The sequence below is a fragment of the Acyrthosiphon pisum genome, chromosome A3, assembly GCF_005508785.2.
Source record: "Acyrthosiphon pisum isolate AL4f chromosome A3, pea_aphid_22Mar2018_4r6ur, whole genome shotgun sequence".
Classification (NCBI taxonomy): Eukaryota; Metazoa; Arthropoda; class Insecta; order Hemiptera; family Aphididae; genus Acyrthosiphon; species Acyrthosiphon pisum.
Genome location: NC_042496.1, coordinates 19,194,477 through 19,209,106, shown reverse-complemented (window position 1 = coordinate 19,209,106; position 14,630 = coordinate 19,194,477). Strand labels below are relative to the sequence as shown.

At 26.6% G+C, this 14,630-nt stretch overlaps 1 protein-coding gene across 1 annotated transcript in view; it reads right to left on the bottom strand.

Annotated features, from left to right (window-relative positions):
- Positions 1–13,855, bottom strand: part of LOC100572013 — an 85,823-nt gene extending 71,968 nt beyond the window's left edge. Inside the window, exon 1 of the mRNA XM_003244299.4 lies at positions 13,050–13,855. Within this exon, the coding sequence (XP_003244347.1) occupies positions 13,050–13,282 (233 nt within the window). The 5' untranslated portion in view covers positions 13,283–13,855. The remainder of the gene's footprint in view (positions 1–13,049) is intronic.
- Positions 13,856–14,630: the final 775 nt, after the last annotated feature.

Below are 14,630 nucleotides of genomic sequence, written 5' to 3'. Positions count from 1 at the left end.
TAAAGTGACTATATTATTACATATTTTGTACGTTACGCGTTTGTGCGAAACGTAAAATAGTGTACCAGAAAATTATATTCACGTTCTACAAAATATTGATGAAAATACAAAAAAAAAATTGGTAATAATGTAAGTGTTTTTAAATTAATTCTGTTCAAAGAATTAATGTACGTGTTGTACAATCGTTGGTGCGCTGCTTAAAAAATAATCCTTCCATGGGATTTGAAATGTCTATCATTTTATGACTAGAAACAATTTTATTACACCCGAATGAGTAATTTGTATTAAATAAAAAACATGTTCAAACATTGTACATGGTGTATAGAATAAAATTACGTCTAATAGTACACCGATATTTCTAACGGTTATAGTATTTAATGGCCTGCAAACTCTTTATATGTACTTTAAAATTTAAAAATATTGTCTGTAAAAGTTTACAAAAACATTTAATGTTATAATAAATCACAATAACATAAATTGTATGTAAATTAATTTAAGAATAAAACCTCTTTATATTTGTAATATGAGTGCGATAAATAAAGTGATGGTATAAATTACAACTGGCCACTGGTCGCCATCGATACTGTCCTACACGAAATTAATTTAATCATGGTTATAGTATTAGCTTCCAGTATTAATTTATTACTTGGTAAATTATTATTGACAACGTTTTTCTACTAAACGTATTGTTGTTTTCCATACCACACATCGTGAATGTGAATATTGTTACAATACCGTCATAACTTTTATTGTGTATTTTGTGTTATATAATGTTAGGTAAATCCCCAGTAGATTTAGTTCTACTAATCAGTACAAAGCCATGGAGATTTACTTTGAAAATAATCACAAGTATAAATGAAAAACAAACGTATTATAAGGTGTAAAAATTGTGAAGATAACGTTAAAGATGTTTGCTTGGATTTTTTTACCATGGAATATAGTGGAAAACAAAAAGTAGATTTTCGTTTATGAGAACATCTATCACGAAAGTATAATGTAAATGATTAAATAAAAAATTCCAAAATAAAAAAATTTAAGAGGTACTCTGTGAAGATAGTAAATACCTACTGATCTCAAAAAGAACATAAACCTAAACATAAACTATAATCTAAAATATAATTGTAAACAGAGATTTAAGACTATATTTTAATTAAAAATATAAAGTATTCCATTATAATGTTATATACATCATAATATAAAAATATTCTATCACGTAAACAATTAATATATTTTGATACTTTAAACTAACGTGTTGCTAAGCGTATATTATATGGTAAAAAATTACAAATAATGTACGTATGGGTAAATATTAAAATCATTCAAAAAGCAATTAATACTAACTATAAATTATAATCGTTTATTGATTTGGATTAATTGTTCGAAATCGAAATAATAGAATTATGACCTGTCACAATTGGACATTTACTTGCATTTGGCTTTTATAACAATAGTTTGGAACACACCTTTATTATAATTATTATGATGTAGTGAACATCGATAATTGCCGGTTAATGTCAACATTTCAATTAACGTTATTTATCGTAATACATACCATAGGTCGATATATTATTATATTGAAACTGTTTAGAGGTGTTGTGATACTATCTATAATTATTATAGCAATTTAAAGTTTCAACGATTGATCTATATAGGCGAGAAAGTAAAGATAGTAAACTAACACTATCTTTGCACATATTATATTAAACTTCCTTCTTCTAAACTTTAAATAACTATAATATTGTTAGCCATCTTTGCATTAATTATATAAATTTTAAACTTTAGAATAATATTTTATTATAATATAATAAGTTTTACTTTTATGTTAATCATTTCAAATGTATTTCATACTTTAGGATCGATAAATGTATTGATTTTCCAATAGTGAAGTGTATTTTGTTTGCGTTGGTACACTCTGAAGATAATTTTTATATCAGAAAAAAATGACTATCTTCATTCTTGCAGGTCATTTCTGGTAGAAAACTAGATCTAGTTTGTTCTTTTGGAGGAGATAAAAGTAAAAAATTCCCTGCACTTTTAAAAATAGTATAGAAAAAACAAAAACAAAAATTATGGAAAAACGGGAACACATTGATATTATTTATTTTGTTGTAATTGAAAAATGAATAACTGTAGATATTTTAAATTTTTACCTGACATATTTTATTTTAACATATTATTCTAGAAAATGTGATATCTTATAAGTGCTATATGCAGATGCGCCATGTATTGCTTGTTGTTTGATTTTTCGTCTTTTTTAGATTTTTTTTTAATTTTTTTTAATTTTATGTTGATAAATTGTTTTTTACCTTATTCGAAAATATTGAAAATTTAAAAAAAGCTTTGTAACAGCTATTCTCATAAATAAAAGTATCACTTTCAATCATGAAGTACACTCAAAACCTGTCTATACTTCAGACCAAATGCCCCAGTTTTTATTTTATACTGTATAATAAGATAAATATAATAAAATTAATAATATATATTTTTAGTTACAATAGTGATTTTCTACATAACTTAATTTAACTTGATTATTCAATACGTATACTCGTAGATATTATGTTAATAGTTTTTTTATATCATTGAACATGGACCATTTTTTAATACTTTTTGTTGAGATGCATATTTACCTAACAAGTTAAAATAATAAAATTAATGTAACTAAATTATAACTTTGATATTATAAGTAGGTACATAATTGATTTTGTTACACACAGACCTGTGTCATTTGTATGACCGATTTATATAAGATATTTCTACATTACCGTAATAATATTATTTTTGTTTAATATATATATATAAAGAAACTACTGTAATTAGGGCCAATTGCTTAACATAAAAGATATGTAATTTATAAAATTAGTTTCTTTGAATTAGAAGCATAAAAAGATATGCCCAGTCCAAAGAATATAAACAGTAAAAAGAATCATATAAATCAAGAAAATGTATTTGGAATGAGTTTTAATATAACTCCTTTTGTAAAATAAAAAAGAAACGGAAGTATTGTTAGTGAATGCCATATGAATTTACATTTCACTATATATTATATATTATAATATATATTTTTATTTTTGTATTTTCTTCGAAAGTTCATTTTTCATTTAATTTCCTTTTGAAAAAAATTCTGTGGTTGACTCCGCAATAATATTGTCATAGATTTATTTAAATTGGTTTGTGGAACTAAAAAATCAAAAATCATTTGCACAAAGTATATATTTTTTTTATTATTTAAACCGATAATAATAGATATACGTACGTATTCGTGATATACAAAATGACGTAGATAAAAACTACATTATGGAAAAAATCGACAGGCGATAAGTTTAAATGATGTGTCAAACATTTGTTATAAAAGAATAACAACGTATAGGTACATATTATTATATACTGCATAAACGCTAAAACGCCACGTTTGAGTGAAAATACTGTTTAATCGACAAGTTACACAATTGTGACAGAATGGTGGTGATTACTGAACCGAATTTAAAACGATTGGTGATCGGTCACTATACTCTGATTACACATTATCAGCTTGACCATTTAATAACTAATAATTATCTATATTATACACGTTTAGAAAATAATATGAATGCAGTTATTTGTATTTTGATGAAATTTGAGTGAAAACAATTTAAAAAGTAATAAACCGAATACAGCTGATACTAAAGATATTTGCACTCAACATGTATTAAAAATATACATTTGAAGACGCTGATACATTACGGTAAATAGCATTCCTAAGGTTTACTATATCCCTTTATGCTGGTTTTAAAATTTTAACTACCTATACCTTTATGTATACCTTACCGATATAAAATATCAAAAAAATGATAAAACAATAATCAGCCATCATAAACTAAGAATTTTATCTTATAATTTACAGAAATTAATAATTAGATATACTATAATAATTAGACTAAAGTTTATTCGGTCTAAACGAGATAATAAATAAAATATAGATAAATTTTTCAATTTTATCTGTCGGTTGTGGTGTTGATATTTTGAATTTTTATCGAAAGCTCGAAGAAAGAAAGCTTAAACTTTGATACCACGCTACCACACTGCGTGTTATACTCCTAACCAATTGATAGATACAGCAATATTATAAAACATTCTTTTTACCCGATCACGTGTTTACAAACATATTGAATAAACACTACGGTGCCAAACCAATATAGCTTTTTGGTTCCACTAAGAATCTAAAATAATAATATCGTGTGTGGTGTCATGCGTGTGTCTTTGAAAACGTCAGATGAATTCGTAACACAACCGGGGTTTAATGGAAACGCAATGAGACTGGATTTAGAGTATCGAATGACGAACGCCATATAGACAACTAAATCTCGTCGTTGTCCCTTTTTCAAAGTGTAACTATGAATAATATGTACAATTGAAACGAGCATTTTCCAAAGCGCTTTCATGTGACATTCAGCGCCCAAATGATTATGTAAAGAATAACAGACACAATATAAAAAAAAGAAGCTTTATAAGGTTAGGTTATGTGAAAATGTTCATACGATTGTTATCATACTATTACAATAGAGAATGAGGTTAATGATATAGTCGTTTTTCTATATTATGTCATCTGTAATACGATACTCGGGGTTTTTTTTTTATATATGTCCTTACTTCATTTTCGTTTTTATAAAACGTTCTCCATTTAGTTGTTTCATAACATTGAAATTACTTGTTGGTCATCGAAATAACAGTTTGTTTTTAGATCCTATAATAAATCTTGTTCGAGATATTTTACGACATTCGATGATTTTACGGTAATAAATACGTATTTACAAAAAGAGGTAAGTAGTTGAATTTTTCAAGATGATAATAAAATGTTTGTTTTTATAATAGCTTTGACTAAAGTTTTATCAAAATAAAAATAAATATATTGTTTGTCTTAGGATTATACCCTAGCAGTCTAGCGCATTTACCTTCCCAGGCAAGTACAATGAAATCTCGACAGGCATCGTCGATCTCAATAGGATGTCCTACTGTGTTCTTGCGAAGGCCCAAGACCCCCTATAGACTTTCCAATGGACATGTCGTAGACTCAAAACCAAAAGGTATCATCCAAAAATATTGTTCAAAAGAGAAATTTTAAAATTCAAACTGTGCTATCTTTTTTTGTGGATAATGAATGATTTTTAATGACTGTTAAATCTATAAATTAACAAAGTAAATCAGCATTAAGTATGTCTTGAAATTTGCTTTTTGATCTTAACAATATTGTACGTCATAAATCTTAGAACTTTTTTATTCTGAATTAAATATGTGTTTTTCCGGAAAATAAAGCTGGTTTAATAAAATAGAATATGGCGTGATATTAACCCAGAATAATTGTATGCTACTATTTTAATATATAAAGTTATTATAGTATTTAGGTAGAATACAACTATTTAATATTATTAAATAATAACAAATTTTTAAATTGTATCAACACTTTTAAATAACTCTTAATAAAACACTTAAATAATGGGCATGCACGGTTGCTTATGAACGTGAATTGTATGGAATTGTTGATTAAACCTATATATGGATAATGGATATGAAAAAGCATCATTTGAATCTGAGTCCACAATATTCCAACCAAATATAAGAAATATCTATTGGAGTCCATAACGTCGCAGTATACTGTAAAGAGTAAATAATACTCAGAGAAAGTATGCGATAAAAAAATCAAACTTTTTTGTTTGAACAAATAATGTGTACTACTTAGGTGATTATAAATTATTTAACTTGTAAACTGTATGAGGAAGTATGAAACTAACACTTGGCTTTTTTTATTTAGATAAACAGTATGATGTATATTATGTGTATTTACTGATGGAAATAACATTTAATTTTGATACAACTCTACAATATAAAATAAAATGAAATAAATAGGTACCTAACTTATTCCTTATAATTTATAGGGAAATTTTTCTTATAAATACGTATTTTAATGATAGTTATGTAAAAATATTCGTGTGTACTGTAAAATATGCATTATTTTACTTCAGAGATTGCTGATTAAAATTGTACAACATTTAAATGCAGACATCACGATCGTTAAGGTTTATTGATATTGATATTTTTGTATCGTCATTTGGACATTAAGGCATTAAAAAACGTGAGTACTCATATTTTACAACTAATTTATTTGAAATGTTCTATTTATGAATGTTCCATAAAGTTTTGATGTTGGTTTTTTATCATTCAGATTAATGCAAGCGCTTGCACAGTATAATATCATAAACGTAAACTGTTAGTACTTGAAAAACGTATGTCTAACGACCAATAATGACGAAAGTTCGCTGAGAGAGATTATATACTGCCTTTCAGTTGAGTTTACTGGAACCAATGTAAGTTTAGTTTATGACTGTCGTACTACGTTTAATTTGCCAATTACATCGTGTGCAAGCACTCTATTTCTAGTGGCGTCAAACCTGGCATATTATACAATCGATCAGACTATCACACACAGGCATAATAATATATGAGTATACTATATTATTCATCTACCTAATGAATTTTCTACTGCTGATATATTGTTTGATAACAAGAAAACATGTTTAATTCGACCATTAATTATTTGCAATATTCAGCTTCTGATAAATCTTATACTTATGTTATTAACTATATTATATTATACTATTATATTCTACAGCAAGTGACTATCATAAAAACATATCAGTGCAAAGTTCAAACTTTCTTTACGCGTGCCAACTTAGTTGAACTATAAGTTACATATAACATCTTCTTACGAATAACGTAATATTTTGAGATGTTTAGTGGACTTCTAAGGTACAAACTTCAGAAAGAGCGATTGTTTAGATATTTTGTAGCTTAAAATGCTTAATTACAACCTTAAGGTTCTATAGTACAAATTTCAAAAGGTATGTCGTATGTAGTATGAACTATGAAAATGCATGCGACATACAATATTATGCTGGGTGTATAAAAATAAAATTCACCCTATAAAAAAACCTGATGGCATTTTATAATATGAAGCAACAGAATAAAAGATGCCTTGAATTGTAGAGTGAAACATAACTAGATATAGTTGGCTTTAATAAAAGTTTTGTCAATCAAACCATAATGGTTGAAATATATTTCCTTTGAGTTATTTTTACAAAACTATTTAGTTGTTATGATTATTTTTAAATCATTATTAAAAGGTAAAGGTATTATGGTATTTTACAGAAATATAGTATAAAGTATTACTTTTTTAGTTTTATTAATCCGTTACTTACGGTGAAACTGGCTCAGCAAGTTAGTTAAAAGAGTAGGTCGAATGAAGAATTCATGAGTTTAATATAGTATACAGTTTAAATAGGTACAGTGAACCACCCTTTTAAGTAATAACTTAATGTTGGAATCAAAAATATCTTAGTATAAGGTTTATAAGCTTTATCAGCTTTATAACAATATTTAAGTTTATAACTCAACATAAATGCAAAATCACTACTAAATACTTAAATATATTTTTCCATTAAAAATTTTTGGGATAATTTAATATTCACGCAATCAATATTTAAAGCTACCTGATGAATAAGCTTTTTTAACATTTCAATTGAAATTATAAGCTCTTATCAAAACATATTATTTAAGAACTGAATGAAAAAATTACTATTCTTAATATAAATATATATTAAAATATGAAATTACCAACTATTTACTTAAACCAAATTTGATTCATAGCATCACAATTCAATGGCTGTGTTCTTTAATATTTTTCTAAAAAACATCCAGACCATTTAAAATACATTATTTTAGAGATATTTGTTTTTAAGTTTTTAACAAATATATTATATTATATTTTGCGTCTTTTCCGTCACCGGCCAAAGGGAAATTTTACACCGGGACCTACGTGAATCCGGCGAAAAACTAAACGGCTTGTATTTCACCACATCCAACGTGCTGCACTGCGGCGGAACAGCATGGTCAGAATAGATTTCGAACGTACTCACCGCATTCACGTAGGGCACGGCGTTAGGTTTACACATAAACTATATAACCTACTTACAGCAGTACCAGGGGTTACATCCTACACGGATAGGTGTCAAGTTCGCTATGCCTATATAATCCTTTAGAGCGTAGCCCTATCTTCATCAAAAGTTTCACTAAGCGAGTGCTGAACGAATTCGGCAGGTGTAGCGATTGCGAGTTGACCCCTTCCCCTATGATGAGTGACAGATAACGGAAAATAACCTTATAAGTATTTTAAATAAGACCAATGTAGTAGGTAGTTTTTTTCGGAATAATTTTATAGTAATGTTTACAGAATTTTACTACTCTGCGCTGAGATGAGTGAAGCAATAATGCATGATAGTCCTATATCGTATCTTGAGTTTCGTGAAAAAAAACTGAATGGTATTTATGTGTAAAATATTTCCAGTAAAAAATGAAATGTAAGGCTGTTTTTATAGTAAATCCCAAATTTCTTAGTATTCAAATATGTAGTATGTTATTATTTATTATGTTATATTTGTTACAATGTAATAGTATGGTTCTTTAAGAATTCACAAAAAGAAACAAACTACAAATATTAATAATATTTTTAGAATTCTAAGAAAATATTGATGAGACCTACTTCATGTCAACGCCGAACGGTATATGGGCCTAAATTGTTTAGAAAGATATTATAATAATAATAAAAATATTATAATATTTTAGAACACCAATAAATCGATGCATAATTTTAATTGTGACTAATAGGTACTAACAAAATAACGCATTGCTTACATATTTTTAACTCGTATTACCACTTGCGTATGAATTACTTAGTACAGTTTTTTTATATATTAAAAATCAAATTTTTTTATTGTCTTAGCAATTTAATGTTTGAACCATGGCCAACATGGATGTATCTAAAAATCTATGATGTACCCTGTAGGTACAAAGATAAAAGATCAATCATCAATAAATAACTACAAAAATTAAAATAAACGTTATAATAAAATGAGAAGATAAATTTAAAAAACGAAAATAAATATAGTCTATAATAACTAAAGATTTTAGATCAAATACTCAAATTAAAAAATTCCAAAAATTTCAAATTAAAGATGAAATATACAAGCATCACTGTTTATTTATATAATATACATATAAAATGTATACTGAATATAATTTAGAAAAAATATTACAAAGTTATACTTGAATAATGTTATCGTACTAATTACTATACAAATCTGTTTTTTGAAATTTATTTGAAATTTTAATTTATTATTATCGACTATTCTACTTGATTTTGTAGACCAAATGCGTAAAATAATTTTAAAAACGTGGTACATTTTTAGTAATAACGTCATATAATATCTTTAAAATGCGCCAGGTTTTGAGAATAAAGAAGATTTTTCTACACCGGTCTTAATAATATTATCTTCCCCGTATTTTTTTTTATCTTAGTGTTAACACGGCGTATCGTACAGGCAAAAGTGGTACATTAATGTATTAGGAACGATTTTATTACATCCATAGCTAACACATTTTTAAGCTTAAGCTACTGGTTTAAAATAATCCTTAAGAATAAATTGTAAGTGATGTCAAATTTTAATGGCTGACTATTCATATAAGCAATTCAATAAGCACAATCTACTTGCATCAAAACTACTAGTGATATGGAATATGGATAATCAGTAAATGACTTACTAAACCAATTTATGTTTTTTTAGGAATACCTAATATAATTTTTTTTGTCATAATAAACTACGTCACATAACGTCATATACCACTACGCACAATTTTTATTTTTACTTTATACAGAATGATGACTAGTAGTTTATTAATATTTGTTTATGAATTCTAAAAATAATTAGTTTTTTATGAAAATCTGGTAACCTACCAATATGAGTGCAGGATTGATAACACTATTTTAATATTCAAAACCATTTTTATCCTTAAACGTATAGTGCATAAGTTAAAATTATCCAAGAGACGGGTCATGATCTGACGAATAGAGTAAGAGTAGAAAATTAACAAAATTATTTAAATGTTTTTAAACTATAATTTAATTTATTTTTATGGTTGTAATCGATTTTTCGGGTTGATGAAGTAAAAATATGCATAAAATCGTCGTGTTTATGGTTTCAAATAGAGAAATTATATTTAAAAACAAATAAGATAATTGAATGTATGTTTGTAGCTTATAAAAGTATTCAACAACTACTTAACCGATTTTGAGAAAATCTCAAGTTGTTCTTGGAAATATCATGAAAGTTTAGAAATTAGTTTGAACCACGTTTGATTTATACCAAGTGCTATGTTCAATCTGCCACAGGCGAATTTTCCATGTTGGATAATCACAAAGCGAGGTACACTGACGCATATTTATCCGTGAACTGAGGTATACCAAAACCAAGATACACCTATTGTATAGCGCTATATTTAAATGTTTTCATTTTTACATAGGTGAAGATGGGTTATACAGGTAAAATTGAATGTTGGTTTGAATATAATAGACTCAAAAACTACTAGACCGTATTAATAAAAGTTATTTCAATAGAATCCTAGAGACTTGGAGGGTGTTAATAGAATATATTTTTAATCTTCTGTTAGTAGGTAGCTAAAGGTTAGCTCACACATGATTTATTTCAGTTTACGAAAAAAGAAAATATATTTGTATTTATTAAAATGGTTGCCATTGCCCACTGGTTACGTATTATATTAAAAAAAAAATGATACATATATACCTATATACATTTTTTTATAAATATATCTATTATAAAAATACAAATCCTTAGCCCGAGCAACGTCTGGGCGGCTACACACAATACATTTGTTTAAAAAAATGTAAATAGAAATTACCTATAGATAACAATAACTGTATTTGAAGCTTATAAGAGCAGACAATAAAACAATCAAACAAATTATCTTTTAATAAACTGCATTTGCAAATCCTTGGTAAAAACATTGATAATATGGATTTGGTAATTAGATAAGATAATAATTATATAAAAGTTTTACTATCAATTAAATACATTTCTCATCTATTAGGTGGTGTAAATGGTTGTCTTTTATAAGGAAATAAGTTAGAACTTATAATAATATAACCAATTATTTGGACTTATTGATTTTTAGGTCAAAATATAACAAAGGTTTTTTGTAAAGCTACTTCTAAATTGTCATTTTATTTCCTTTGGTATTCTTTATTTAAATTCAATCAAGTCATAAACAGAAACATATTATTTTGTGACATTTTACTTATTACTTTAAAATCATTACAACAAACATGGACTTATAAGATAAATGTATGAATACTGAATTATACATGTATAAATCAAATATTGAAATTAAAAACATAATGTAAAACAAATGTTTTAGTATAGTTAAATTTAATTTGAAAAACAAAAATTATTTATTAGATATTATTTATAACATTGATGTAATTGTTATTTATTAGCATAATATTAATTTTGAATTATTCACATTAGGGAATTGGAAAAATCAATAACATGACTATTTTTGAAATATAAAAAAATTACATGTTTATTTCTTAAAAAGGTGTGTATTGATTTAAAATACACCGCAAATAGATTTTACACATTGTATTTCATGTGGGTTAAAAAAAAACAACTGTCAAATTTATATAATGAAACCAATATAATACATTTTTAACAACAGATTTTTTAATTTTCCTATTCCTACTACCTATATGTATATATTTTGTACGTTTTTATGATTTTTTTAAATAAATTATAAACAATAGGAAAAATAATTTTAATTTTAGTTAAATGCTGATATGGATGTATTAAAATGTACAGTTGTATAACAGCAAGTTGAACCTTAAAACGAAATAATCATATTATTTTGAATTGTGATATTGTAATAAATACATAAATTATGATAACAACCAAAGCATGCTCACGTTTCAGACTAGTATAAACAACGGCAGGTACATACGTATAAATACGTTAAATATTGAACAGTCGATTTATACTATAATAATATTATGGATATGTATCATATTTTTATTTCCATACAATTAATAATTATGGAATTCAGTGAAATATAAATGCAATTATATTATTACCTTTCATTTCAATACCTAACTTAATCGTTTCATGAAAATTTAAAAAAAAATATATACGATGCCTTATTAATTTTTTGTTATTATTATTACATATTGTTACATGTATTACAGATCATTTTGATCGTCATATTAAATCTAAAATTAATGTTTGGAATAAATAAATGTCAACAAGCATTACAATCAAAAACTTCGAAACAGTGTTGTTGTTTGCGTATTGTACCTACTTATTAATGATATTTATGATAAAATGTAAATTGTATTAATGTTAAATTAATATCATCATACTATTTGACATATTTCACAACATAAAAATAGAAGTGTTAAGTCATAATACCTACAATATGCATAATTTTATAGTTACTAGATGTCAAACTATAAAAACTATTATAATACTAATTTTGATTACGTTCCTTTCGGTTGCATGCGCAGTTTAATATAGATATTATGGTATACCTATTTTAAAACATTTACTAAAGGCTGTAAAGTATGATATAAGATATGACATTAATTACCTAATATTGGTCAGTTATTGAATTGTTGAGTTACAATTTTTTTTAATTTTTTATTTGTTACTGTGTTGGAAGTTTGTTTGTATATACGGTATACCTAGTGAAATTGGATACATAAAACCACTCAATATATAAACCTGTCACGAACTCGACATGCTACTTTTTTTGATACCTACTGATTTATTCCACGAAACGAGATGTTTTTATTTAGTTTACAACATTGTAAAAAATAATTGTTTAGTTTGGTTTTCTAAACTATACCTACCTCCGTCATACGATGTATATATTTATTTATAAACTTATTTGTCCTCGTCGTGTTCTATGCTCACATTTTTAATTTAATGTTTTCAAAGTCTCCAGAACACTGGTGCTATCGAGTCACTTTTATTTTTTTTAGTGATACTGGTGGAAGAGAGTAAATGTTACACGGGTAGCTCTAGATTCACATATTATACAAATTTTTCATGGATACACGCATTTAACTAGGGTTCACATGACGCACATTTCAATATTTTATTATGCCGTTTGATTACCTGAGGTGATTTCTGGGCACGTTCTGAATATCTTTGTAGACCATATGAAGTCGGACCGTTTCCGATTGGCAATCGCTCCTTATGGACCACGCGTGCTTGTCCCGGTCGTAACATTGCGTTTTCGTGGGCGACGCCACAACGCCACTGGACGCTGCTGACGACACCCCGTGCTGGTTGATACCCGTTATCACTATGCTGGATATAACTTCACTCAAGGTATTCGCCAACAACATCTCGAGATGTACCCGAATCGTGCCCTGAAACCACACGAATACACCATACACGTAAATATTATAACAAAAGGTTTTACTGTTAAAAAAATAAAAATAAATACTCAAATAATATTATAATGATTTCAATTGTTGGCAGTCGCAAAAATACATATTATGGATTATAAGTAGGGATAGGGAATACATAATTTAGGGTCAGTTGTACCATCTCCGATTAAAGTTAACCGAAGTTTAATTGGCCGAATTTGTCCGCTTATAAAATCTGTTATCAGCTGATTAAGCGTAATCGAAGTGTAACCGTAGGCGGTACAACTGGCCCTTGGTGTACAATAATTTTAAATCCAAATTTACCAATATTGTATTAGATATTCCAGCAGTATTATTCTAACATTCCGTCTGGGACCATACTTCAATGTACAACTATGTACAGTTAAATTCCCATAAGTATACACATCATTATTAAGGAGTACGATTGTATAGGAGTACCGTGTCATTAATATGTGCATAAACATGAAACGTAGTATAATAATACTTTTCTAACTGTTATAGCTGAGCACTGCGCAAGAAACGAACTAAATCAACTTTAATTTAGTTTATACATAGACACATAGTATCATAAAGATTTGATTATGGTATGTATAATATAATACATACACGGTTATCCTAGAATATTTTTATTTTCAGTAAACCTATTTATGTTATTTTTCCCTTAATCAGATATTGTTACAGATAAATCCATTAATTACAAGTAAAATTGTATCCTCGTTGATTTTTTGATATACCTAATCTAAGGCATGATAAATAATATATACAATAATACATTTTTATAAATTGGTTCATAATTATTAATTACGATATATAGTACGCTTCAAAGGTTGTTTAATGTCGAAAACTATATATTTCAATAATAATTCAGACGTATTGGCAACAGATAAAATTAAAAATAATTCAACACAGTTATAAAATTATTTCTTGAATTTGCCAATTAAACGAAAAATAAAAATTAGGGTCTTCATATGACGTCAAGCCTACGAATTTTTTCGCGTCAAGCGTCAATTTCCAGGTCTTTAAGTGCAAACTAAAAACATTTGAATAGTTATTACTTCAATTTATACTGTGATTTGTTTACTGTAGTCTAATTTACAAGATTTTTTTTTATTTGATTAAATACGATAATATAACTAAAATTAACCTGTCAATGAAAATACTTTCAGAAGAAATTGAGGAAATAAATCCATGTTCAGGGTAGTGTGTTTCAAAATATCAACTTATATAAAAGAAACACTTTTAGATTTCTAGAATAAAACTTATTTGTAGATATAATATATAGAGAGAATAAACTTAAACGCTA